This window comes from Cynocephalus volans, chromosome 1 (genome assembly GCF_027409185.1).
Source record: "Cynocephalus volans isolate mCynVol1 chromosome 1, mCynVol1.pri, whole genome shotgun sequence".
Lineage (NCBI taxonomy): Eukaryota > Metazoa > Chordata > Mammalia > Dermoptera > Cynocephalidae > Cynocephalus > Cynocephalus volans.
In genome coordinates this window covers 19,465,421-19,491,886 of record NC_084460.1, presented here as the reverse complement: position 1 = coordinate 19,491,886, position 26,466 = coordinate 19,465,421, and the positions used below count along the sequence as shown (strand labels likewise).

General features: G+C 38.4%; 1 protein-coding gene across 1 annotated transcript in view; it reads left to right on the top strand.

Annotated features, from left to right (window-relative positions):
* The window catches only part of PLCB1 (phospholipase C beta 1), a 682,047-nt gene that overhangs the window by 559,264 nt on the left and 96,317 nt on the right, over window positions 1–26,466 (top strand). The window contains exons 24-27 of the mRNA XM_063090151.1: window positions 9,978–10,110; window positions 12,838–12,891; window positions 16,009–16,228; window positions 23,102–23,282. Coding sequence (XP_062946221.1) covers window positions 9,978–10,110; window positions 12,838–12,891; window positions 16,009–16,228; window positions 23,102–23,282 — 588 coding nt within the window. The remainder of the gene's footprint in view (window positions 1–9,977; window positions 10,111–12,837; window positions 12,892–16,008; window positions 16,229–23,101; window positions 23,283–26,466) is intronic.

Below are 26,466 nucleotides of genomic sequence, written 5' to 3'. Positions count from 1 at the left end.
TTAACATGATGCTTCTAAAGGTCATTTCTATTTGAAAATTAAAGACTTCATTGGACTGCAAAATATTACTAGATTTTTAATAGTTTAATAAGTTATTTTCATAGAGTAATTTGCAAATCAAATAGGTAGGAAAGTTGAGTTTTCTCCCCTGATTTGAACAATGGGCATTTACTTCAGATCACATGAAAAGATATTATTCAGATTTTACACACACACACACACACACACACAAACACATATGCAAAGGGTCTTCAAGAAGTTCATGGAAATATTTGTATTACCTTTTAATTCCATTTCCCACAAACTTTTTGAAATACCCTTGTGTGTGTGCTTGTGTGTATTCAGAGTGTATATACTCTGAATAATGGTTGGAAGTTAAGGAATATAGAGATTTAAGTTACTAGATTTATTTTGTCTTTTTTAAAGTCATAATTCAGGGTGCTGAGTTGCAGAAAAAGAGCCTAATTTGAATCCTAATGAAGTCTTTATAGCATGTATAGTATTCCTCTAAATAAAATGTAATGTAGAAAAAAACATACTAAACAAAAGAAACAAACCAACAAAATCCCTGAAGTAATCCTGCAGATACCATTAACATTTTTTGGTATGTGTCTTTCTAGCATGTTTTCTACGCACATGGTTGTTTTTTACAAATTTTTTTTTTAAATGTTTCATAGCCTGACTACTTTAATGTAATTACAGAGATGCGGAATGAAATATCAGTAAAACTTTTTATTTTCTATTTTTAAAATATGCCTGAAAAGGGAAAAAGTAAATATGTATTTTCTATAGATTTTGAATGGGAAATATTACATAATAACATTAATTGGTCAAAATCCAATTAAACATCCACAGAAAGAGAAATACCACATGTTCTCACTTATTGGTGGGAGCTAAAAATTAATATATAAGTTCACACACACACACACACACACACACACACACACACACACACACACACACAAAACCGGGGGGGGGAAGAAGATATAGCAACCACAATTACTTGAAGTTGATATGACAAGGAAACAGAAAGGACATTGTTGGGGGGGGAGGGAGAAGGGAGGGAGGTTTTGGTGATGGGGAGCAATAATCAGCCAAAATGTATATCGACAAAATAAAATTTAAAAAAAAAAAAATCCAATTAAACATAACTTGCTTTAGCATGTCAGAGGAGTCGGGATAAAATAAGTATAATGAACTAAGTGCTTACTATGTGCCTGGCACTGTACTGAGCCCTCTAAGGTATTAACTCACTATGGTCTTAAAGCGTCCATATGTCCTGATTGCTATTATTACTCCCACTTAACAGATGAGAAAACTGAGGCATTGAAGGGTTAAATTCCTCACCCAGTGCCACACAATTAGTAAGGAAACAAGCTGGAATTGAAACCTAGGCAATCCGGCTCCACAACTCATGTGCTACTTGAGTATTTCTGGAAGTTTACTGTGCAGACCAGGGCATCATGGTAAAATGCTGATCCTGCTTCTGTGGGTCTGAGATGGGGCCTGAGAGTCGGCATCTCTAATAAGTCCCCAGGTGGTGGGAGACTGCTGATCCAGAGAGCACTCTGAGTAACAAGGGTCTACACCACACCACCTTGCACGACCTCTATAACAAAACTGTCATTTTATGGTAACCTTCAGCAAGATCTGGCCTTTCATTCATCTTTCTGTCCTTTATAGCAGGTTACCTGGATGAACACAGAATATAAGAGCTTTACCCTAAATAGTAACGTCTCTTGAATTGAATTTTTAGTTCAATAGAATGTCAAGAATTTTTCCCTTTAAATCACTGGATATTATCAGAACTTCTTCAGTAAGTTAGGTGTCTAGATGTGGGTTCTATTTGATTAGTTTGTGCATTGTCTGGCCAAAATATATATCCCCCATCTCAAAACTTCCAAGTTACACAAGCTGTATCCATTCACCAAGCTTTCCTTTCCATACTTGGAAAAATGGTGATTTAAGACGGAGTATCCACTCCAAACCTTACTCAGCCCTCAGGGCCAAAATTTCTGCTCACAAGAACTCCCAGTATCACTTCTGTGTGCATCATACACATGAGGTATGGGAGTGGTCTTTGCTTAATGTTGATGTTGAAAAGGGAATGTTATTTGGTAATACTAGAATTACATTTATAACAAGAGGTCTAATTTTTATGTTGTCAAACTCATATGTTCTTTTTTTTTTTTTGTCTTTTTCGTGACCGGCACCCAGCCAGTGAGTGCACCGGCCATTCCTATATAGGATCCGAACCCGCGGCGGGAGCGTCACCGCGCTCCCAGCGCCGCACTCTCCCGAGTGCGCCACGGGCTCGGCCCAGACTCATATGTTCTTATGAGTGAGTTGCAGTTTATCCAAAATGGTTTGCAAGTATTTCCAAATTCAATGTATCGTACCCTGGGCATCTTCAAGGGGATTTCGTTATCTGATTAATGATGTGAATTTTGTTAATAAAAGAATCCAACAGCAAAAATTTCAATTTTTGGTATTCTCATAAAGTCACAGTGTTTGACTCAATAAGGTCTTGGGTGCTATATAATTTCCCTAAGACAGAAGCTTGAGACTTTATCCACAGTTTAATCAAACTGTGGATCTAAAAATCAAAGATGAGGTTTACTGCTCATTCTTAAATTCTCTTTAATTGAAAGTCTTCCTCCTCAAATAAAAAATTATTAAAATATCAACTTATGGAAGTAACAGTTTATCAAAATCCCTGGACTTTAAAGCAACTGATAAAGTAGGAAGAGAAACTTTGCCTTTTAGGTGATGACCTTTAAATAATGACACCATCCCCTTATTTGTGTACTATGCTGCCTTGGAGTTCACAAGGCACTTTTACTGGGTGCTCTAGATAAAATTGGGCCCTGACTAGGACAACCATAGTAATGCCCATTTTTAGAAGAGGGAATGATTGCTCGTAATGGTAGAGTGACTTGCCTGATATCAATGACCAATAAATTGAAGAACTAGGATCTTTTAAAATAAGATATCAAGAGAAGATCATATATGAGGTCTTGGATTCACTTGAGTTGAAACTGGGCAATGGTTGATTCAATTCAAACCACTTTTACAAATCTCCTCCATAGCAAGTTTTAAAATTTCAATGGATTCTAATGAGGGGCTTTGGGTTCATCTGCTTATAAAAGAAATGAATTCAGAAATTTGAATATTGTAATCTATGACAGGCCCAATACCGTAGAGATTATAAAAGCATGACTCTCAATTAATGATGATTTCCACTCTCCTTTAGAGCAAGGCTTCTCAAATTGTAATGTGCATAAAGGTCACCTGAGGATCTTGTAACAGGGCACATGTAGATTCAATAGGTCTGGCATAGGTCACAAAATTCTGCATTTCTAACAAGCTTCCAGTTGATGCTGATTCTGCTGGCCCATGGACCATATTTTGAGTAGCAAGGCTCTCAAACTTTAGCATGTGTCAGAATCACTTCAATGGTTTCTTAAAACACAAACTGATAGGCCCTGTCCCCAGAGTCTCTGATTCAGTAGGTCTGAGATCCACCAGACCCCAGGAATTTGCATTTCTAGCAATTTTCATTGATTCTCATGCTGGTCCAGGGAACACACTTTGAAAACCCAGTGGTTTGGAGCCCTATAGCTATTTCTTGCACGTGTGAGGCTCTCCACACATGAAACCCATATGTTCTTTTTACTCTGAAATGTCAACTAATCACAGAAACCTGGGAAAGGCTCCAGGAGAAAATCTTTTCTCTGGAAATTGTCCGGAATTTCTTCCATGAGTGATTGACCGTAGTCTTTGCAAAATAATTTGGCTAATCAATTTCAAGGATACATTCCCAGAGGATAAATATAAAGGATGGTCGGTCTACTTATTAAAAGAGGAATTCATGATTTCCACCTAACTGCAAAGAGTTCATTCCTTCTGATTTCTTTGAAATTGTGTCAAAATATTTCTAATAAGTTAAAGTTGGTAGGAACCTTAATATATATAACACATACATAAAATTTAGCAGTCATGTCCTTTCACCCTTTAATAGCACTCTAAATAACCTGCTACAATTATGAGTTCAAAGCAGATTCTCTAACAACAGACAACAGAAAGAGCAGCATCTTTATACTTTTCATTCACCGATTTATTCATTCATTCAAACTTTTTTTTAATTTTAGCATAACATGTAGCTGATTTTTTAGTTTCAGGACATTGCCAATAATAGTATATCTATTGATAGTGCATGAGCAGGAAACTAAATGTGGATTCATTCATTCATTTAATAAATGTTTTTTAACAACTATGTGTCATTCACTATCTAAGCATTATATATATAATGATGAGAAAAATCAGATGCTCTCATAGACCTTCCAATGGGGAGGAAGAATTTTAATAAAAATTCACACATCTACGTATAACTTGCAGCTGTCACTCATGTTTCAACAAAGAGATACCAAGTGAATGCTGATGATTTCTTTATATGATGACATGGCCATGCTGTGTCAAGAATCAGTTGGATCCCTGTTTCAGTTACTGCTGGAGGTATCAGTTATTGCTGGGCATTAATTGCAAAAAAACATCAAAATTATTTCACTTGGTAAGTGTTAATCAAGAAACTTAAAAAACTGAAGTCAACAGACTTTTTCTTTAATTAAGTATTTTTATCCAATTCTTTAAAACCGTCTTTTGTTTCTAACTAACCCTGGTAGGCTCTTCAAAATATATTTTCTTATGAAAATTTTCAAGCATATTTTATTACGAACATTTTCAAACATACATAAACATTGAAAAAAATTGTACCATAAACACCCATATATCAGTCACCTGGATTCCACAATTAAAACGTTGATGCATTCACTTGATCTCATATAAACCCCTCTATCTGCTTATCAATTCATCTTATTTTTGATGCATTTCAAAGTAGGTTACAAACATCACTATATGTTACCTCTAAACACTTGAGAATGCATACATCAGGACACAGTTTTTAGGAATGATTCTGAGTTCCTAAGAAATGTGAAGCAAATATATTATCCAATTTCATTCAACTAATAGAATTTTCTTTTTATTTTTCTTGATTGACCCATGATAATTGTATATATTTATGGTGTACAATATGATATTTGGTTGGATCATATTGTGTGCAATGATCATATCATGGAGCTTAGTATATCCATCACCTCAAACATTTCTCACTTCTTTGTGTTAGGAAAATTCAACATCGTCTTGACTAGCTATTCAAAGATACACAGGACTTTGTTCTTAACTGTAGTCTCCCTATATTGCTATCGAACACTAGATCCCATTCTACCTACCTCTTTAAAATTTTGTATCCACTGACCACCCTCTCCCCATGCCCTCCTCACACCTCCCCTTAATAGTCTCTAGTAACCACTGTTCTACTCTCTACTTCAATGAGATCAACATTTTTAGCTAATAGAAATGTAATGTTCAAATTGTACACGTCCTTGAAGAAGCTCTTTCTTGAGAAAAAGCCTGGCTCCAACAAAGCCGCGCCCACCACCCACATTTGTCCTGAGTGGACTGGATTTCTGCATGATGAAACTACGAGTCTCACCCACAACATTCTGGACTGATGATCTCGCTCCTTACCCAGCTGGTGTTCAAATCAAGATGCTGTCTTCCTAACCAGATGCACAGAAGGGACTGCACTTTTTAGATGACTCAGGCAGGGGCAACGTGATTCACCACCTCTTATAGCTCAGTCACATCTGGTATTTGAAAGACCCTATACTTACCATGTTAATTATTCAACTAAATTCTCCAAATCCTAGCTAGATCTTCAGATCCCAGTTTTCAATGCCGACAATGAAAATTTTTTCAGCCAGCATATCAAATAGTTCCTTCTCCTTCTATAAAACTTACAAAAACGGACTTTTCAGTTACCCTTTTACTAATCCATCTATATTCTATTTTCAAGGTACTTCTGTTCATTTTGAAACTAGGGAAGGTGTAAATTCTTATAAATATCTTAATTTCTTAAAGTCAATTTTGCCATATTATGAAGAAAAAAGTTGTAATTATTTAATTTGGCCACTAGAGGGCAGGAATTTACTTCTGCGGTGGTTCATTCTGCCTTTTTTTTCTCCGCATTGTTAAGCAACTGAAGTACTGTCTTCTGAACCTGTTTTCCTTGAAATTTCTCTAATGGATCCCAAGAGAATCTCAATGAAATTAAGAAAACCAGCAGAGAAAAGAATTAGAAAGTTATTTTGCGTATATCATAATTTCCAGTACCATGTGAAAGGATTTCATATTTATTTTATTTGAACTCATAAAAACAAATATTTGGGAAAAGCCTGGGAAGAAATGAAATCACACGTGTTGACTTCTGCTGATTCTTTTGAGTGGGACAAAAAAATTGACTTCTGCATTTTGGCTCACATATCCATATAGTGCAATCTTTCAATTATGATTATGATATCAAAAAATTAAATTACAGTATTGCACTAATATAGGACTTTTTTTTGTTTGTCAGCTCTTGTCTTTAACAGTTTCATTTAACTTATTTAACTTTTTATACATGAATGCCTTTTCATTGCAACAGAGAAAGCTCTGAGAATTCCGCTCACATTTACACATCTCTTTTTTCTCAGAGCAAGTTAAGTTACTACTGCAATTCCTTAAGCTGCTATTATCATAGAATACAGAGTGAACCACTACAGTACCTACCCTCACGGGTTACGATAAAGCTGATGTATGTAACCGTGTCTAACACACAGTGATCTACACCAGCATCTGTTACCAATCTCTACAGGGTAAATGTAGTCAACGAAAATTTGTAAATACAGGCCTTAGCAAAAAACCTTAAACATCAGTCTGATATAGCTGCCATTATGGATTCTCATTAAATTAATATATAACATTTGCCTCCAGAAAATCATAAAAGGTCCTTGATAGTGTTAGACTGTACAAGGATCCCCAAATTCCTTAGCCCAACATTTATTTATTTATTTATTTATTATTTTTTACATTCTAACATGCTGTTGCAGAGCAGTTGATGAGGAAGAGGAGAGAAGAAAGGGGAGAGGGAGAGGGTGGAAGGGGAGGGTGTGGTCGAGGCCCAAGGCACCCCGCTCATTCCAGCAGAGGAGCCCAGGAGGCTACCGGTGGTAGCTCGGTCAGTTGTGGCTGTAACCTGGTGTTTAACGTCCTCCTTACCTTCCCTTTTCTCTCCACCTTTCTTTGGCCACTGGGGCGAGGAGGTGGGGAGTGGTGGGCTGCAGACTAGTTGGCCCTTGGTCCACTGTGCTGCCAGAGCACCTGTGTCCCTTCAGCATTGCTAAGGACACATTGCTCACCCTGTCACGATCTCAGAATTCCAGGCAAACTCTGCAGAGGGTATGGATGGGTAGCATCTGGACCAAATGCTAAAGATGTGCTTTGTGCAGCTTCTTGGTCATTTGAAGTTGGGAGAGTTCACACAAAAATTCAGCTTTCCAGCTTTTCTCGAAATCTGGGCAGCAAGAGGCTAAAACTGAGCAGCAACTAACCCACGTGCAGGGGCTCTCTCTCCAGCTCTGGACAAGGCCGCACTTTGCCTCGTTGCATTAAATCTAGTCACTTTCCTCATTTCCACCATTTGCATCACCTGCCTATTAATCTACTGTACAGTGTGAAAGGCGCCCCCTGTGGTTGTGCAATGCAGCCACCCAGCCTGGAGGCATTTCCAGGTGTGTGACTCCTGGACTAAGCATCACTCCAAAGTCTGCGTCAAAGTCCAGCACCAGCCTTTGGTGACCCCTCCGTCCTCAGTTGTAACCATAAAGCATAAAGCCTGTATGTTTACTCAACGTTTGTCTGCTTTCTTAAAACCATCTTTGAATTTATACATTATATCAGTTTCTGGAAGGTAGGGGCTTTGTCTCACTTGTCCTCAATAAACAGAGATTTATTTTTGCCTTCAGCTTGACTCCAAGTCATAGTTGAATTTGATTTCCTGAGGGCAGGTGGGTACACAGAATATCTGTGAACCTGACAAACAGCTGAAGTGAGCTTGCTGGATCGATTTCGAATGCACTTCAAGCCTGATACCCCCAACACACTGATTCCAGCTACCAAAAGAAGCCACGCATAATTACTTTCCTGGAAGCTGCCTTTCTAGCACCTTCATTCTTTCTGCCATCAAAATTTTCCTTTTCTCTAGCCTTCTCCAGAGGGCTAATTTTAGCCAGTTCTCACATTAGGAAGAATCTGGTTTATTCCCCACATGGTTCCAGAAACTTGCCCAGATATAAAGGGGGAAGGTCAGATGCCCGTGAACAGGGACACCTTCTTTCCTTGTTTTCAGAGCAGCTGAGTCTGGTCACTGTGGGCACCTCCTTCAGCTGGGAGGCTAGGAAGATTTGTCCCCATGGTGTTCAAGCGGGAGGACTACCCAGTGTGGGTATACAGAGACCCAGTGTTGCAAAATCTGATTTTTCAAGAAAAGCAACCAATCCATTTTCTTCAATATAAAATCTCCTTAATTTGAAAATTTGGCAACATTGGGTGAGCCAAAGAAAGCATGTCTGTGCACTCCATTTCAGCCACGAGCCTCGAATTTGCAGTGTCTTGATTCTAGGGAGAATTTCCTGATGGATGTAAGTAAATAATGCAGCCACACCAGAACTGACCCATGGGAAGTAGCCATTTTTCAAGAGACAGGATTCTACCATAGTGAGCTACATAGTCTGCCCAGGTTACTTGCTTAGGCTGATGTCCAGTCACTGTACCGAGGCTTATCCTTCTGCTTCAGTGCCACCAGCACTGAACAGGCCTTGACAAAGAAGCAGGGCCTACTTGTTGAATTACAATAAATTCTGCCATCAGTTAAAGCAGTTTTGGAACTCTTGTTTTGCAGATGCTTTGGGGGACAGATTAAAAGCCACTCGTGACTATCAGTGTCATCATTTTCACTCTCATCTAACTTTTTATAAAAATTTTATCATATGACAGTCTTCTATTTGTAACTACATGCCAAAATGTCACCCTGTTGGGCTGCAAATGACTTCTGGAAAAGTACATTTCCTAATATATTTTATTTTATGTACTATGAAGTAGAACATTGGGATAACCTCGTTGGCAGTAAAACCTGCCACGGACTCGGAATGTAATTCCAGTAAAGAGTTGCAGAGCATTTAGGGCATTAAAAAGCATCAAGGAAATAGTATGTAATTACTGAGACAGTTATTTTATAAGGATCCGCATTTATTCAACAAACATTTATTAAACATTTGCTCTGTTATAGGGTACAGTGGACTAGCTGCTAGAGGGGGTGCAGTGGAGATTTTACAAGTTTGAATGCATTTATTATTATTATTATTCATTGGTAATGTTGCACGAGCTTAAATTTCTATTTATTTTATTATATTTTAACACCCAACTATTTATTCTGTGCCAGGAACTATTCTAAGCACTTTAAAAATATTAACAATTTGATCCTCTAAACAACCTTAATGATAGATAGTACTATGATTCCCAGGACATACATAGCCCCATCTGTAGAAATGCGGAAACTGAGCAGAGAGAATTAAGTGACTCGCCCAACAACACATTGGTAGTAAGTGGCAGGGCCAGAATTTAAACCCAGGCAAGTCTGGCTCCAAAATCTGTACTCTTCTTCACTACATCAATTAGTTATTGCTGTAAAACAAATGGCCCCCAAATTTAATTGCTTACAACCTCTGCTTGCATCAAGTTTGCTACTCTCTCCTTTGACCGAAGCAAATCACATGGTCAGATCTAGAGTCAGTGTGGGAGGGCACTTCCAAAGGGCACAGACATAGGTGGGGGTAAAAATTGGGGCCTTTCATACGATTACCCTACCACAATCATGGTTCCACACTATGCTGTTTTTACCCTGCTTTCCCGACAGTTTCGAATTTGACATGTCAGACTCCAAAGGAGTTGTGAAAATACTATAAAGTATGGCCTTGTTGGTTTAGGAAGGTGATAAAAGAACAATAAGAATGTGGAAAATGAAAGGATATTTATGATTTTAGGCTGATCCTGGGGAAACACCGTCAGAGGCTCTGAGTGAAGTCAGGACGACTCCAGCAGAAAATGGGGTGAATCATACTACATCCCTGACACCCAAACCACCCTCCCAGGCTCTCCACAGCCAACCAGCTCCAGGTAAACAACCTGAAGAGAGAGTGGTACAACATGAGGAGGAGCCTTCAGTTTATTCATGCTGCTGGAGGAGGTGGCCTGACTGTTAGCTAAGTTTTTAAGTGAGGAAAGATGCGTGGACTTAGAAGGTGCTCCATTAATGTGCAAAAGTGAATGAATGAATGGATGGATGGATGGACGGATGGATGGATGGATGCTAAAAGAGACTTGTAAGTGCTTATCTGGCTCTGCTGACAACTTACGAAGGCACAATAAAAAGTCACTCAGGTTTTCTGTGTCTTTACTGAGTGATGGATTAGGATCCATCTACTGGCAGGGTTTGTGAAGAGTTTTTCCAGCAACTAATAAACAATTATGCTTTAGAAGCACGTTCTTATTCCTGCTCCATTGAGTCTCTGCCTCTCTACCAAGAGCTTCTTTCCCTCTTTCTCCAATTTATTTTTCAATAACCTTGAGCGTCTACCATGTGCTGAGCCCTCTACTAAGCACTTCAACTAAGCATTCCCACCTTATACCAGACCTATGAGGGTAGAGTCTTTTATTGTCCCCATTGTGCAGACAAATAAACTGCAATTTTTTGAAGTGATAAAGTACTTTTCAAAGGCCACATAGCCAGTGAAGAGTGAAGTCAGGGCTAACACAGTTCCCTCTGATACTAAAAGTCTTGTTTTTAGCTTCTAGGCTCTAGCCAAAGCTACACTAATCTCTCATTTCTCAGAAAAATCCTTTGATTTCTATGAAGCTAACTTTGACATTTAATCTTATGCTGCTTTATGTATTATCTCCTGTGTGTGTGTCCTATTTCCCCAGTAGAAGGCAGGCTTCCTAGGATAGGATTCAGTTTGATGTTTCCTTTGCACATTGCACAGTGCTGAGGAATAGCATGTACTTGATAACTTATTTGTGGAACTAGTTAATAAAGTAAATAAAAGGAAAAAGAATTTCCTTCCATGAAGGTCTGGCTTCATGTCTCCTCTCTTCCTTGATAGCGATAAGATCCAGACCATTTATTAGGAGAGAGAGAGAGATTTTAAAGAGAACAAATCATATTTAATTTGTATTACGTGTGCATGAACTAGGGACTCTGCTTTTAAGAAGGTTGCTGAAATCAATAGTAGTAAGAAGATGACAATTATAAACAAGAAGTAATATTTTCGAATAAATATTTTTATGTATCAAATAGAAACATTCTGAGTGCTTCTGAGATACAAATGAGTCATTTAAATATGTGAGCAAATGTAGTTTGTGTTCGTGAGAATAAAAGAGAATTTAGCATTTTAGCATTTGATTTTTTTTTAACTTGATATTTTGGAATAATTTAACTTACAGAAAACACTTCAATAACGACACAGAACACATGCAAAAATGGTTTTCTCTTCTCCTGAAGTTAACATCTGACAGGATCATGGTGCAGTTATTAAAACCCAGGAAAGTAACATTGGCACAATAATCTGAACTGAACCACAGACCTTGTTTGAACTCTACCTGCTTTCCACTAATGTCCTTTCATTGCTCCAGATTCCAACTCAGGATCCCACATTGTATGGATTGGCATGTCTTCTTAGTCTCTGTATTAGTCCATTTCTGTTGCTCATAACAGAATACCTGAAAATGGGTAATTTGTAAAGAAACAATATTTATTACTTACAGTTTCAGAGGCTGGGAAGTCCAAAGTCCAGGGAAAACATCTGGTGAGGGCCTTGTTGGTGGGTGGTGACTCTCCACAGAGAGACAGGGTATCACAAGGCAAGCATGGAAGGAGCCAGAGAGAGCTAACTCTTCACTTGAGCTCCTTTGAAAGCGTCAGAACCACATCCATCACTCCACAAAGGGATCGATCCGTTCACCAGGGCATAGTCCTGAAAATCTAATCACCTTCAATTACCATAATAGGATTTCCCATCCTCTTAACACTGTCACAGTGAGGACTGAGTTTCAATGAGCTTTGGGGGGACATTCAATCCATAGCACTCTCCTTTAATCTATGACAGTCCCTCAGTCTTCCCTGTCTTTCATAACCTTGATATTTTTGAGAAATTTTGGTCACTTATTTGTCGAATGTCCCTCAGTTTGGGTTGGCCACCTGTTTTCTCATGATTAGATTGAGGTTCTGCATTTTTGGCAAGACACCACAGAAGGGACCCTGTGCTGTGCCCTTCTCAGTGAGTCCCATTGGGGGATATGATGTTGATAGGGTTCATCACTGGTGATGTCATATCACTTGGTTAAGGTGGTTTCTCCACTGAAAATTAGGATTTTCCCCTCTCAGATATCTTGGGGGAGATACTTTAATACTATGCAAATAGCCTGTTTCTCCTTGACTTTTGCCCACCGATTTTGGCATCCACCTATGGATCTTGCCTGCAACCATTATCGCTACCTAGTGGTCAGCATTTAATCTTAAAAATTAAAAATCATTCCTGATTTTGCCAACAGGTGGCAGTAGCATTGCCTAAACTGAATTTGCTGTTTTGATTCCAAGTGGAAGGATGTCCTTTCTCTATAAACGGAGCTTATAATTTCACATTTAATTGGGTTTGTCTCAAAGTTACAAAATAAAGACTTTTCTAAGAATAATTGTTTCGCAAATAATTTTCTCCTGCAGTTTGTAATTTCTCTATAAAAAGACTTAGACTCGTGGGCCAAACTTTTTTTTTTTTTTTTTGTAAACAAGAAAAATAAAATTTTAAAGCTAAACAAGGCTATTTTATTTTATCTTTTTTATTGCAGGTTCAGTAAAGGCACCTGCCAAAACAGAAGATCTTATTCAGAGTGTCTTAACAGGTAAATACCACCTTTCCCTCATGGAATTAGGCAGCTGAATATTACACAGTATAAGTATTTAGAGAAGAGGAGATTTCCATTCATGTTTGAAAAATAACATTATTAATTTTTATTTTTAAAAATCTATAGACATATAGTCCTAGTGTAGGCCACATTACATGATATGACCAGAGAGACAGAACCAACCATATGTGGTAGATAGGATCCCACAGGCATAAAAATAGCAGTTTCACAAGATAGCTATTTCCGAATCACAGTTTCATACTGGAAAGGCGACCCAGAGAACAGAAATGCACATCTTCCTAAAGTGTTGACAGTAAACTGTACTTTACATACGCAGAATATCATCCATTTGTAATCATAAAATGCATAGTGTTTAAGAGTTTGGAAATATTTTGGAAATATTTTATATTTGGTTAGTTAATAAACTAGTGGGACTAAAATTGGTAAATCTTTCTTTAATACACTTAGCAGTATGTTGTGGAATCTCAAAAATGTTTATAATACTTGATTCATTACACAGCAGAAATGTACATACATGTTTACCAAAAGTAGCACCATTGGGAAGAGCCAAAATCTGTAAATAACCCAGATATCTATCAATAGTAGGATAGATAAATAAATAAGTAGGAATATTCACAGAATAGAATAAGATACAGCTGTAGGAATAGATAAACTACAATCACACACAACAACATGGATAAAACTCACAAGCATAATATTGAGGAAAAGAAGCCAGAAACAAAAGAGCAGATTCTGTATGATTACATCTACACAAAGTTCAAAGACAGGCAAAACTACTTCATGCTATTAGAAACCAGGATTTGGATGATAATTAGTGGGGGACACAAGCCAAAAGGAAGGCTTGTGGGGTGCTGGCAGTATTCTGACTTTGACCTGGGTGGTGGTTATTGAAGCATGTTAACTTTGTAAAAGTTTGCAGGGCTGTACAATTATGATTTACGTGCTTTTATGCATGCACTTATATTTTACAAAAAAATACATATGATATGCATAGAAAAATTACTTGAGGAATATATTAAAAGAAAACAAAACATGTTTTAAAAGATTTAGTTCCATGGGAAACAATACAACATTAATGCATAAACCAGGAGACAGAACATGATTCTCAGAACATGATTATGATGTCTAAAAGTGTGTAAATGTATAGACAAATGGCGATGGTCTGTACCAATATATTGGCCATGACTATCTCCGTGTGGCTTATTTATGAGTGATATTCATGTCTTTATATAAATGGACATTACCTTTATAGTTAAGGGTGTATTCTCAGGAATAGCCTTTCATCTGCAAACTTTTTAAAAATAGTACTTTATGTGAATTTTTTTTTTTAATCATAGGTTGGGACATCTAGAACTCTATTTATAAACTGCCAATAGCCAATGTGTTGCAAACCATGTTTTAAAAAGTAGGATTGAATCTGTCACCAAAAATGCAGCAATTCCCTAGGGTTATAAATTCTTAATATAAAAACTTATTATGCAGCCATAATGAGTCAATTTGAGCCTGAGGGAAACCATTAAATAAATGCACACTGTTCTCTCCCTGGCTTCTTTCTCTAAAGGAATTGAATGTCAGGAGAACAGACATATTATAAGAAAAAGAAGCATATCTCAATTGCTTAAAGACCTTAGCATTTAGGAACATAAATTATTATGCTGATTTCAATGTTTATCTAGTACAAGTTTCATTTCCTATTCAGGTTTATTGTTATTCATGGCATATATCATTCCTGAATCATTTGACAGTTCTAAATATTTATGGTCACAATTTTTCATTCCCAGAAGCATAATATTCAAATCAAAGGATGGAGACATATTAACTATGACTTAATCTAGGTTCAAATAAATGACAATTCACTGAAGTTAAGACCCTGTCAATTGTAAGGCACTCCACTGTTCATGTGCTGCTAAGAATTAAAAGTACTGACCAGCAGTGACACCCCATTGACTGGGAGACTCATCTTGATTTCAGAAATGTGAAAGAACTTTAAAATGTTTATTCTAGAATTGATAAAATATGTCAGTAAAATACAGAATGTTTTAAGGTCAAAGCTCTGTCACATTAAAAATTTTTTCAGCATTGGATAAAATACCATGTAGTAATGTGGGCTGCCACTAACCCTTCTGGTGCCTTTGTGCAAATTAGATCAAGAGATCTTCCCTCAAGACACTTTTCTGTTATATACTGTTGTGATAAATGCACAAACCCATGATGTCTATACTGTGAATCGTGCCCCTTGGAGATGGAATTATAGAACCCACGCAATCATTTGCTAAGCCTCTATAGGCACAATGTCAGAAACTGTGGATACTTGCCCTGAATTCTTTCATTTCATCATCACACGAGGGTACTTCGAAAGTTGACAGAAAAATTCGTATTATCTTTTAATTCTATTTTGCCATGAACTTTCTGAAGTATCCTTGCAACAACTCTATAAAGTAGTAGAAATGTTATATTCCTTAAAGCGGATGCCATTGGTGCCCTCCCTGGATTGCCTATACTCTGGTACACCCATCTCCCAGCTGTGGTTAGGGTTGGCTGCTAACAGCTTGGAGCCTTCCCTTCTCTGCAAAATTGCCTACAGCCAAAAGGAAGCCCCCTTCCAGAAGGTTATGCCTCCCCGCGCTGACTGTCCCAAATATGCAAAAAGCTGACCTTCTTGCCTCAAGCTGAGGCCAACACTACGGTACAGTTAACATTGCTGAGCTCCCAGTGGGATCAGGCGGAAGCCAGGCTCCAGCTGAGACCACATGCTTGCTCAGCTCCTTCCGAGGCCTCGTTTGCTTCCCTCATTCCCCTACTCCTAGAGCCCTTCAGTAAATCACATGCACCTGAATTCCCATCTCAGCTCTGCTTCTAGGGAAGCCAAACTTCAAAACAAACAAACAAAAAAAAAAAAAAGAAAGAAAAAATCAGTCTTTGAGAAGTTTGGTAAAATAGCTGCAAACTTAGATTTTACATCAAAGCTATGCTTTTAAGCTCCCGTTGGCCAAGATCAGACACAGGTTGCTCAATAAGCAGGTTGCAGTTCCTCTTTACATCTGGACTCTCGGTCCTTCCACGTCCCTTAGCTCTTAAACTCATTTGTTGCAGAGATAGAAGCGCAGACGATTGAAGAGCTAAAGCAACAGAAATCGTTTGTGAAACTTCAAAAGAAGCACTACAAAGAGATGAAAGACCTGGTTAAGAGACACCACAAGAAAACCACTGACCTTATCAAAGAACACACTACAAAATATAATGAAATTCAGAATGACTACTTAAGAAGGAGGGCAGCTTTGGAAAAGACCGCCAAAAAGGACAGTAAGAAAAAGTAAGTTGAATGAGTACTTTTTGTTTGTTTATTTTATAGCATAAAGGAAGAGAGTCATTGACACAGATTTCTAATGTGTTATAGCATATTTTTGGCCCTAAACCACTACAAGAAGGAAAGCCACCCAAACCTCTCCACTCCCTACAGCTCCTGAGTCACCTCAGCTCAGTTTTGTTTGAAGACTGAATTTCTATCTGAGTATAGATATGCAGGAAGTCTTCCCTTGAGTTCTCGCCCGTGGCCCCAATTCCAATTTGCTAACTTCCCATATTACAGATGCCAACCTGGTCAGTACAGAATGTTGCCTTGTGAACCTAAAAGCTGGTTGAAGAGGCAACTTGTCATATAGAAAAGAGAAGTCTCAACTCTATCCTTCATTGCCCTATCTGAATCCCATAAAGTCCTGCACAGGTGACCCCTATGTTTGGGCCTGGGGTCCCTACAGCCCCATTACGCAGACCTTGATAGTGAAAAGCATCTCTCACATTCATTCAGCTAATTTATTGGGTGCCTACTGTGTCCTGGGGACGCAGCAATGAACACAATTATCACCCTCAAACAGCTAATGTGGTAAGGTGGTGAAACTGAGCGATAACAACAAACAAATACACAATGTAATTTCAGATTGTGATGTGATAGAGATCAGTGACGGATGGGAGAGCCCTTTGGACATGATGATCTGGAATGAGGTGATACAAGAAGAATAAAGCTTAATCAGCTATGCAACAAAAACCAGGGAGACTTATTCCAGGCTGAGAGAACAGCAAGTGCAAAGGCTCTGAGACAGGAAACCAAATTACTGTTCCAGGAACAGTAAAGTTGTCAAAGTGGATGAGACATGGCAAACCATGGACAGAGTGAAGCAAGATCAGGTCAGAGAAATAGGACGGAGAATCACATCACTAAGTTCTTTAGAGCTGGAGCAAATGACAAAGTTCAGAACTTATTGTAAGTGCAATAGGAATCCACTGAAGAAGAAATTTAAGTGGAATTGATATGGCTCAAGGTGAGGATTGAGGGAGTCAGAGTGGAGGCAGGGAGACCAGTTGGGAAATTTTTTCATGAGTCCAGTTGAGTGATGATAGTGGTAGAGATGGAGAGAAGGAGATTTCTTTTATTTTGATTTATTTTAAAGCAAGCGTAGGATATAAGATCAGAAACCTGGAAGAGAGAGGAAACCTGCTTGTATGATTGTAATTCCCAGGTCTCCTTGTGGAGAATGAAGCTAATGCCAGCCCATGCCATATCTGTTCATGACACTTCATTGTCTAGACTAGATCAGTGCATCTCAAATTTTAGCTTGCATAAGAATTACTTGGAGAGCTTGCTAAAACACAGATTCCTGGGCGCCGACCACAGAGTTTCTGATTCAGGGGTCTGGAGTAGGGCCTGAGCGTCTGCATTTCTAACAAGCTCCCAGGGTTTGCTGATGCTGCTGGTCCATAGACTTCTCACTGATGGGCACTGGTCTAGAATCCTTCAGAGGCATCCCAGAAACTGAAGCGTAGCATAAAGGCCTTCTTCGCCTTCTTTGGTCTAATCTCTGCAGGCCTTCCCAGCCTCATCTCCCAGAACCCCATGTGAAAACCTGTACTCTCTGCTTGAGTCTCACCATGATGACATGGGGCAGTTATTCTCCCAGCTCATGGGCCCTTCCTCAACTGAGACTCTCTTGCATGAAAATTACAGGCCCTGCTTCTAAACCCCAACAAAGGCCCGTTGCTGAATGTTAGAATCCCAGCTTTCTGCTTGCAGATTTCCATGTAAATTTTGGAATGTCACCTGCTTGCAGAACCACCCATGTGGGCTGCTTTCCATGTGTTGCATGTGCTTCTGGCTGGTTCCAGGGCCTCAGTGAGCTTTGAGTCCTCCCTTAGTTTCAGTGGACTCCCCTCATATTGTCCCCCCCCCCCCTCAACCCATGGTCCCAGCTAGTCTCTGAAGTTTATGGACACAGGGTCTGGATGACCACATTGGCTTCCTCTTTTGCCTCCTAGTGAGAGCCATTCCCAATTCTGGAATAGACACTGTACTGGGTGTCAATGAAGTGCCAAAGTGCTCTATTCATTTTCTAATGCTGTACAAAGTACCACAAACTGGGTACCTTAAATAGGTTGAGATTTATTCACTCACAGTTCTGTAGGAGTCCACATCAGGGTGTTGGCAGGGGCATGCTCTCTCTAAAAGGTCTACAGGAAGAATCTTTTCTAGTCTCTTCCAGCACCTGGTGGTTGCCAGCAGTCTTTGGCATTCCTTGGCTTGTAGAAGCATCACTCCCATCTCTGCCTCCGTTATCACATGGCATTCTCCTTGAATACGTGTGTCTGTGTCCAAATTTCTCTCCTCTTATGAGGATGCCAGTCATTAGATTAGGGCCCACCCTAATCCACTATGACTTCATCTTAACTATTATACATCCAACAACCCTGCTTACAAATGAGGTCACAGGCTGAGGTTCTGGAAAGGACATGATGTTTGGGGACACTATTCAACCCAGTACATGTACTTTAAGCACTTCCATACAGTATTCTATGGATTTCCCACAGCAGCACTGTGAAGTAGGTGTAGGCATCACCTGCATTGGACCAGGAGGACCCAAAGCTCAGTGAGGCCCTAGGACCCAGCCAGAAGCACATGCAACATATTAGGGTATAGTTTCAGTGGACTCACAGCATAGTGTCCCCCACTACTCCACCACAGTCCCAGCTGTGTCCTATGACTTAGTAGGTCTGGAATCTGCATCTCTGTAGACTTGTGATGTCTTCCTGGAAGTGGTCCGCATAATCCTACAAAGGACTTAGAATCTCATAACTGCCTCTTTGAGTATATCTACACTATTAACGAATTCATGAAATAATAATGCCAGAATAAGTTCATTCATCAACGTTTCCAAGTGTTATGAGATTACTCTTTTAAGTTACATTCCTGGAATTTCTTTGACCATCTTTTGCAGGTTGATAGTGTGAACTTATTGACAATGAACAATGTTTTGTAACATGAAGCTCTCTCATCTACAGTATTAATTTTTCTATAAAAATCTTTTCTTCAGAGTTTAATAATCAAGGAAGTGGAAATTAAATGCAGTTACTTTAAGTTTTGTTTTCCTTTTAGGGTACAAACAATTCTTTTCTTCATTAGGGTTTATTTAGCTAAACGTCAAAAATATTTTTAATTTTAGTTATTTAGTGAGCACTAACAGAGCATTGTGTTAGGGCAGTGTTCTAAAATCTTTATAAACATCAACTCATACTATTTTAAAAATAAAATGTTATTTGTGGTATTAAAAAGCATAGTTTAGAAGATTTATAATTTTCAAAAGCAATAGTATCCTGTAGTTTTATTTTCAGCATATATATATTATTTTAATAAATTGTTGTAGAGGTGATAAAAGTCTTTTAAGTCATTTAAAATCATGACACCACTTAATTTTCTATAACTACAGTATACAAATTACTTCAATCAGTTATCTTTATTTTTTATACATTGGTTAACAAGTGACAAAAATACAGTAAAGTATAATTCATTGATTTTCACAGCTCTAGGAAATAGTATGTGGAGTTAACTGTGCACTTATTTAAAACCTTTTTGGGGACATCATCATCAGCTTTCTCATTAAAGAGTCTCTTGAGAGCTTATCATAATTGTCACTGAGAAATAATGTTTTATTCTCTAACTGAAAATGTTATAAATCACCATGAAACTATGTGAGCATGTAAGCTACCTATTAGCGAGCCAAGAATAAGACAGGCTGTGTTATATCCTTCCTTTCACTTTCTTATAGAATAATCTTATTTTCATGTTAGGTTATAGAGAGAGCTACAGTGCATTTTTTATATCCGTACTGTGACATATGATTTAACATATGCTTAACCTGAAAGCACCAAGCACCAGGCACTGGGTTTTGAAAAGCAACAAAATCACTGTTTCTTGTAGCTGAAGCAGTCTTAGAAGCCATCTAGCTGAAATATGGCACTTTTTCAAGGAGGAAGCTGAAAGGTAAAGGCATTAACATTTACCCATAGTTACACAGCAAATTCAGGCAAAGCTTGGCCCAAAACTTCTCCTAAATTTCTACATTAGTGATATATACATGCTCATCCATTTATTAACTTGTTTATTTACTAAGTCATATCCTTCAAACTTCCAATAGAATATCAAGGTAACATTACAGAAGATATATGTGTAAAAATCCTATGGAAGGGCTGGCCCCGTGGCTCACTCAGGAGAGTGTGGTGCTGGTAGCGCCAAGGCCGTGAGTTCGGATCCTATATAGGGATGGCCGGTGCGCTCACTGGCTGAGCGTGGTGCAGACCACACTGTACTGAGGGTTGCGATACCCTTACTGGTTGCAAAAAAAAAAAATCCTGTGGAAGTAGAAAAACAACACATACACATACACACACTGAGCTATCGACACTTATCGAGATCTGCGGTCCAATACGGAGTCATCAGCCACATATGGCTACTGAGCCCTTGAAATGTTGAGATATGCTGTAACTATAAAATACACAGCAGATTTCTAAGACTTTATTTTTAAAAAAATGTAAAACAGCTCCTGTATATCTATTGATTTTATTTTAATTACATGTTGAAATGACAAAATTTTTGACTTATCAGGTTAAGTAAAAAATATTATTAAAATTAATTTCACTCATTTCTTTTTGCTTTTTAAGATGACAACTAAAAGCTTTAAGTTACATATGTGGAAAAAGTAGCATATGTAGCTCGCATTATATTTCTACTGGACAGCACCAACCATTTAATGTAATTTCTGTCCTTGAATGCTGAATTTTGCTCTTAGTTTCTAAGAAAAGGAAGTATGGATTGGATAATTCTCCTTATCTGATTAAAGAAAACTTGCTTGCTCTTCCAAGACAGATGAACATTTTTCTAGTATTAAATTACTGAAGAATTTATTTCATGGATCTTATACAAGCAGCATCAGGCAACAGAAAAGTAATGCCTCCAACCATGTTTTTCCAGGAGATGCAGAAACACTGTTCACTTGGTTATTTTTTTAAACTGTTCCTCAAAGAACAACAAAATAAAATCCCTAAGCCCATAGTATCTAAAGATAAATGAAGAAGGGCTTTTCTTCAAGTGGCAAAGCCACTGAGGTCTGGTTATGTCTCTGTCTCCCATCTCCCTCCATACACATTAAAATCCTGAAAATACCTCGGCATAATGAATGAGCATCACGTCCATTAGATTATTTTCTTACTCAAATATCCATGGTCTCAACTGAGACTTCCACATAATGTGAAAAACAGTTTACTCCAAAGTAGGTTCTGCCCAGGCAGGGTCCGCAGTTATACTTAAGAGCACAGGCTCTGCCCTGCTATCTCCGGTAAATGTCTGTCCTGGGGCAGTTTGCACTGCTGTGCCCCGTGCTGTGTCCTCAGGCAAATTATCTCACTGAGCCCAGTGAACTCAAATGTGAACTGGAGATAGTCAGACCAACTTGGGTTGTTGTGAGCATGCCTGGCACGTGCTGAGTGGCCAATAAATGAGAGTTGCTTCTGCTATAGAGGTTGCAGCTGGTTGAAGGAACGCTTTTGTGTTTGGGTTACACCGACCTCCTGCTACAAAAGAGGAAAACGTAACTCCAGTTCATGCCAGGATGGGGGCTCCTCCACACTGCAGTGCAGTCCTAATGTGTCAGGAGCCGTGAGCCTCGTAGAGTGCTCATTCCCATCTGGCATTGCACATAAAAATGCAAAAAGAAACTTTTGAGAGAAGTCTGCTTCTCTTATTTGACGAAATGAGATCCTAACACCAGCTTCAACCAACTGCCTTCTCCATGTAATGCCAGTGATGCTGGCCTAATTCAAAGAAAAAGCAACCAGAATTAGTGCCAGTTGATTCTAAGAAACTTTTTCTATTCCATCTGACTGCAGATGAAAAATATCGAGGCAGAATCTGATGTCTTAGGTGGTAGTTTGGTCTTCTCTCTGGAGAGCATTTCATATCAATGAAACAAGTATACCTGCTCTTTGTATCCTGTTCCCAATACTCTGTCACCCTTTCTATTGTTTCCACAAGTGATAACACAGAGAATACAAAGTTAGAAGGATCACTACAGAAGTTAGTGAGTACAACTTTAATCAATTTCAACATTAGTCCTAACCTTCCAAATATCTATGCAATCTCTAAGAATATCTATACAGAAAAAGTCATCTTGCACAGCGTTAAGTGCTCAACACATATTTTTAAATGAAGGAATACAGCTCTTTTCTCTTATAACTTAAGCTTTTCAAAGAAAATGCCATTTGGTTAGAGATATCAGTGAAGTTGGTACAGCCTCTAAAGAGCCTTATTTTCCCTTGCTGTTTAAAATCTTACGAAACAGAGCTCAGATGTCAGCTGAGAGGGTTATCTGCACGTGGCATCTGCACATGGTCTCTGTTTTTAATCCATATCACCCCAGATGCAAAACATGTCACATCATCAACTGCTCCCAGCACAATTCACTCAGTATAGAGTCTACTGAAGTTTTCAGAGAAGAAATGTAGCTGGGAGTGACATTATATATACCACATTAAAATATGATAATAAAAAGATAAAGACATTTGAATTCAGTAAGACATTATTTTTTCTCAAAGGGAGATTATCATTCTCACCACCATCACGATCAGAGTCCCTGGCTTTCTGGCTTTTCTTTCTGCCCCTGTCTCATTCTAGAGCAACACAAGTTTTATTCACTCCCCGTGGTTGGAGACCCTCTGCTGTTAAGTTTGTCCTTGGGGTCTCACACTCTACCCCAAATATTTCTTTCCAAACAGTGCTTTCTGTAGGAGGAACTCTGGTGAATAGCTTTCCCTCCAGCTTTTCATGACCTATATGTTTTGTGAATCAAGTTCTTTGTCTTTACAGATTGGAACCCAGCAGCCCTGACCACGGTTCATCAACAATTGAGCAAGACCTTGCGGCCCTGGATGCCGAAATGACCCAAAAGTTAATAGACTTGAAGGACAAACAACAGCAGCAGCTGCTAAATCTTCGGCAAGAACAGTATTACAGTGAAAAATACCAGAAGCGAGAACACATTAAACTGGTAAGCCAGAGAAACATGATTTATGTTTGCCCGGCTGGAACCCTCCTTTCTATAGAAAACTTTTGATACTCTTGAACAATTCAAAGGGGACAAGGGCAGGTGTGAATGCCATCAACTTGGGAGATCAAATAGGGGCCCACGATGTTCACCAAACTCATACTTTATAAGCACCACTATTCTAGCATCTTTACCAAGCTCCACTCCATTCTCCCAATGAGGCTATGTTTTATTAGTTTTATTTTCAGTAACTTATTTTGGGGTTATAACACTTTTGGGGATCTTTAAAATTTCACAAGGAAGTAAAAAGATCTTATCTTTGTTTAAGAAAATGAAGAACAGGCTGCAAATAAATTTTCACTTTTTTGTTTTTTTGCATCACTAGGCTTGCAAAAGCAAGAACTAAAAAAAATAAAATTAAATTAAAAATTATACAGTCCACTCTCCTACATATAGAAAAGTCAGTATCTAAAGGACCAACATGGAATGTTGTCTACCCAATTCTTCAGGCTTTCTATGAAAGGAAATGCCATTTTCTGCATTAATGATCAGTTTTGTCCTCCAAAATGTTTTATCATGAATTGCGACCTCTTCATTGTTTTTGATGCCTTGACACAGAGTAGAGACACAATAAATATTTGGTGACAGATAAATTAAATGAATTTAGCAATAAAGTAGCCTTCAAAACAAGCTTATGCCAAAAACAAAACAAATGAACAAGCTTGATAGATATTAGTGTACCCAGAAGAAATGGGTTCTAAGAGGTATTCGGATGACCTCCCATTTCTTTTTCAAGGTTCTGTACATGTTAAGAGAATTCTGAGGCTGTTTCTGCTTACAGGGCTGGCAATCAGTAGATCATTCAGCCATCACCGTCTAAGAGGTGATTGAGTGTAATGCTGTTGTTCTAGTACAGGTTCCCCAATGACAATATGCAAATATGTGTGTTAAAGTCATATGAATTGTCTGTCAAAAATCAGATTCCACTTGGTCAGATATTCTCAACTTGAGCATGCATCAGAATTACTGGACAGCTTGTTAAAGTACAGATTGTTAGGTCTTACCCTAAATTTCCAATTCGACAGGTCTCTTGAAAGGCCGGTGTTAATAACACTTCTCTCTGAGGACCACACTTTGAGAACAGCTGCTCCATACCTAAATGTGAGGCTCAAGGATTTGTTTTTAACAAACTCTACCTGATTTTGATGGTGGCTTTGTTTGGAAACTGCTGACATAAAAGCAAAGCAGGGAAAGAACAATTGGGATTGGGTGTGAGGAGGGTATTGCCTTGACAGAACTGAGAAAGTCAAAGTAAATTTTGATGGGAGATGACAGCTCTGAGACCCAGCTACAACCACTCCCATCTGACTTTTTCCAGTAACCCATCCCTTCTACTCCAGAATTCAGTAATAATAAAAATAGTAACCGTGTATTGAACACTCACCAGGGGGCCATACACTGTGCTAAGCCATTTACAGAAATTGTATTTACTCCTCACAACCACCATTGGAGTTTGGTACTATTATCAGCCCCGTATTGCAGATAAAAAAAAAAAAATTATGGAGAAATTTAGTGAATTTCCCAAGGTTCCTCAACTGGTAAGTGGTGCAGTTGGGATTTGAACCTTTATCCATTGTGTAGATGCCTCTGCTAAGTCAGATTTCAAGCCAGTGTGAGCACAGTGAAGGGAACTGCTCTGCCCATCCTACTCATGCAGATGACACACAGCGACTGCCTTCACAACCATGACTGGGATAATGTGACTCACCATCTGTTTTCTTTAAAACAGATTTATTGCACATGCCATGCAATTCACTCATTTAAAGTATACAGTTCAATAGTTCTAAATATATTCTCAGGTATGTACAACCATCACCACAATCAGTTTTAGATCATTTTCATCACTTCAAAAAGAAACCTTCATTCATTCATTCAACAAATACTTATTAAACACTTGCTCAATAAATATTTTAAAACAGTAATGGATAAAAATGACAACTATACTAGCACTATGGAGTTTACATTCTAGGAGAGGAAGTCAGACCATAAATAAATAAGCTGGTAAAATACGTAGTATGTTAGGTAGTAATAAGGGCTTAGAAGAAAATTAATGTCAGAAAATGGTGAAATAGGGAGTAGAGTTTAGGAAAGGATGAAGAGTATGCTTTGCAATTTTAAATAAAGTAGACAGGGAGGGACTTACTGAGAAGGGAACATCAGAGTTAGGAGGTGAAAGACTGACCTGTTCAAACATACAGAGGAAGATTTTTCTAGGCAGAAGGATTGACAGGCAAAGACTCTTGGCTGGGAATGGGCCTGGGTGTTGGAGGAACAGGAGGGTGGCTCTGTCTCAGGAGGATTATAGGGTATTAGGTCAGAGAGATGGTACTTTTAGGGTGAGAGACAGATCTTCTAGGGTCTTTAGTGCCGGAGACCAGCTCCACAGGATTCATTGGACCTGAATAGGTGGTGTGGATAGGATGAGGAAAAAAGAAAAAGGCGGACCACAAGTGTCTAGTGCAAGTGTGGACAACAACCACAAAAATCTTGCTTTATTTATATGTTTTTACCTAATCTTTTACACATTGATTTATCTTTTAATCAAAACATTTTTTATTTTGTTTCTATTGAAAAAGAAAGGTCAAAACGTTCCAAGGCACTCATGCTGTGACAAAAACATCTACTCATGCATCAATAGTTCACCCCAAAGCCTGTGGCTCGTGGCCAGGAAACTATACAATAGCAGCATGCTTGGCTTTAAAGAGCGTCAGACTTTTAGTTTAAACTATAATTCTTAACCTTCTTAATTTACAATTTAACCCTTTTTTAATCTTACTTATACTTACTATACTTGATTTTAATAACATTGATTAGTTATGGTTAACAATTTAATATTGCTTATACTTTATATTGATCATTTTAATTTATAATCAAAATCACAATGTTCATACCTTTTTTTCCCCTGCCAATAGACTCCGGGAACAGCACAGGGGACAAAGTGAAAAGTTAAATGATCCTACTCAAACTAATAAAAACACACTAGATCTTTCTTATTATTACTAGGGAAACAACATATTTTTGGTAAGTCAAGTGAAACTGTGGGAATGGGGAAAACAAAGAAATCTGTAACTGGTTAATGATCAAATAATAGTAAACACCACAGCACTGGGACCCGCCACCTCCCTGG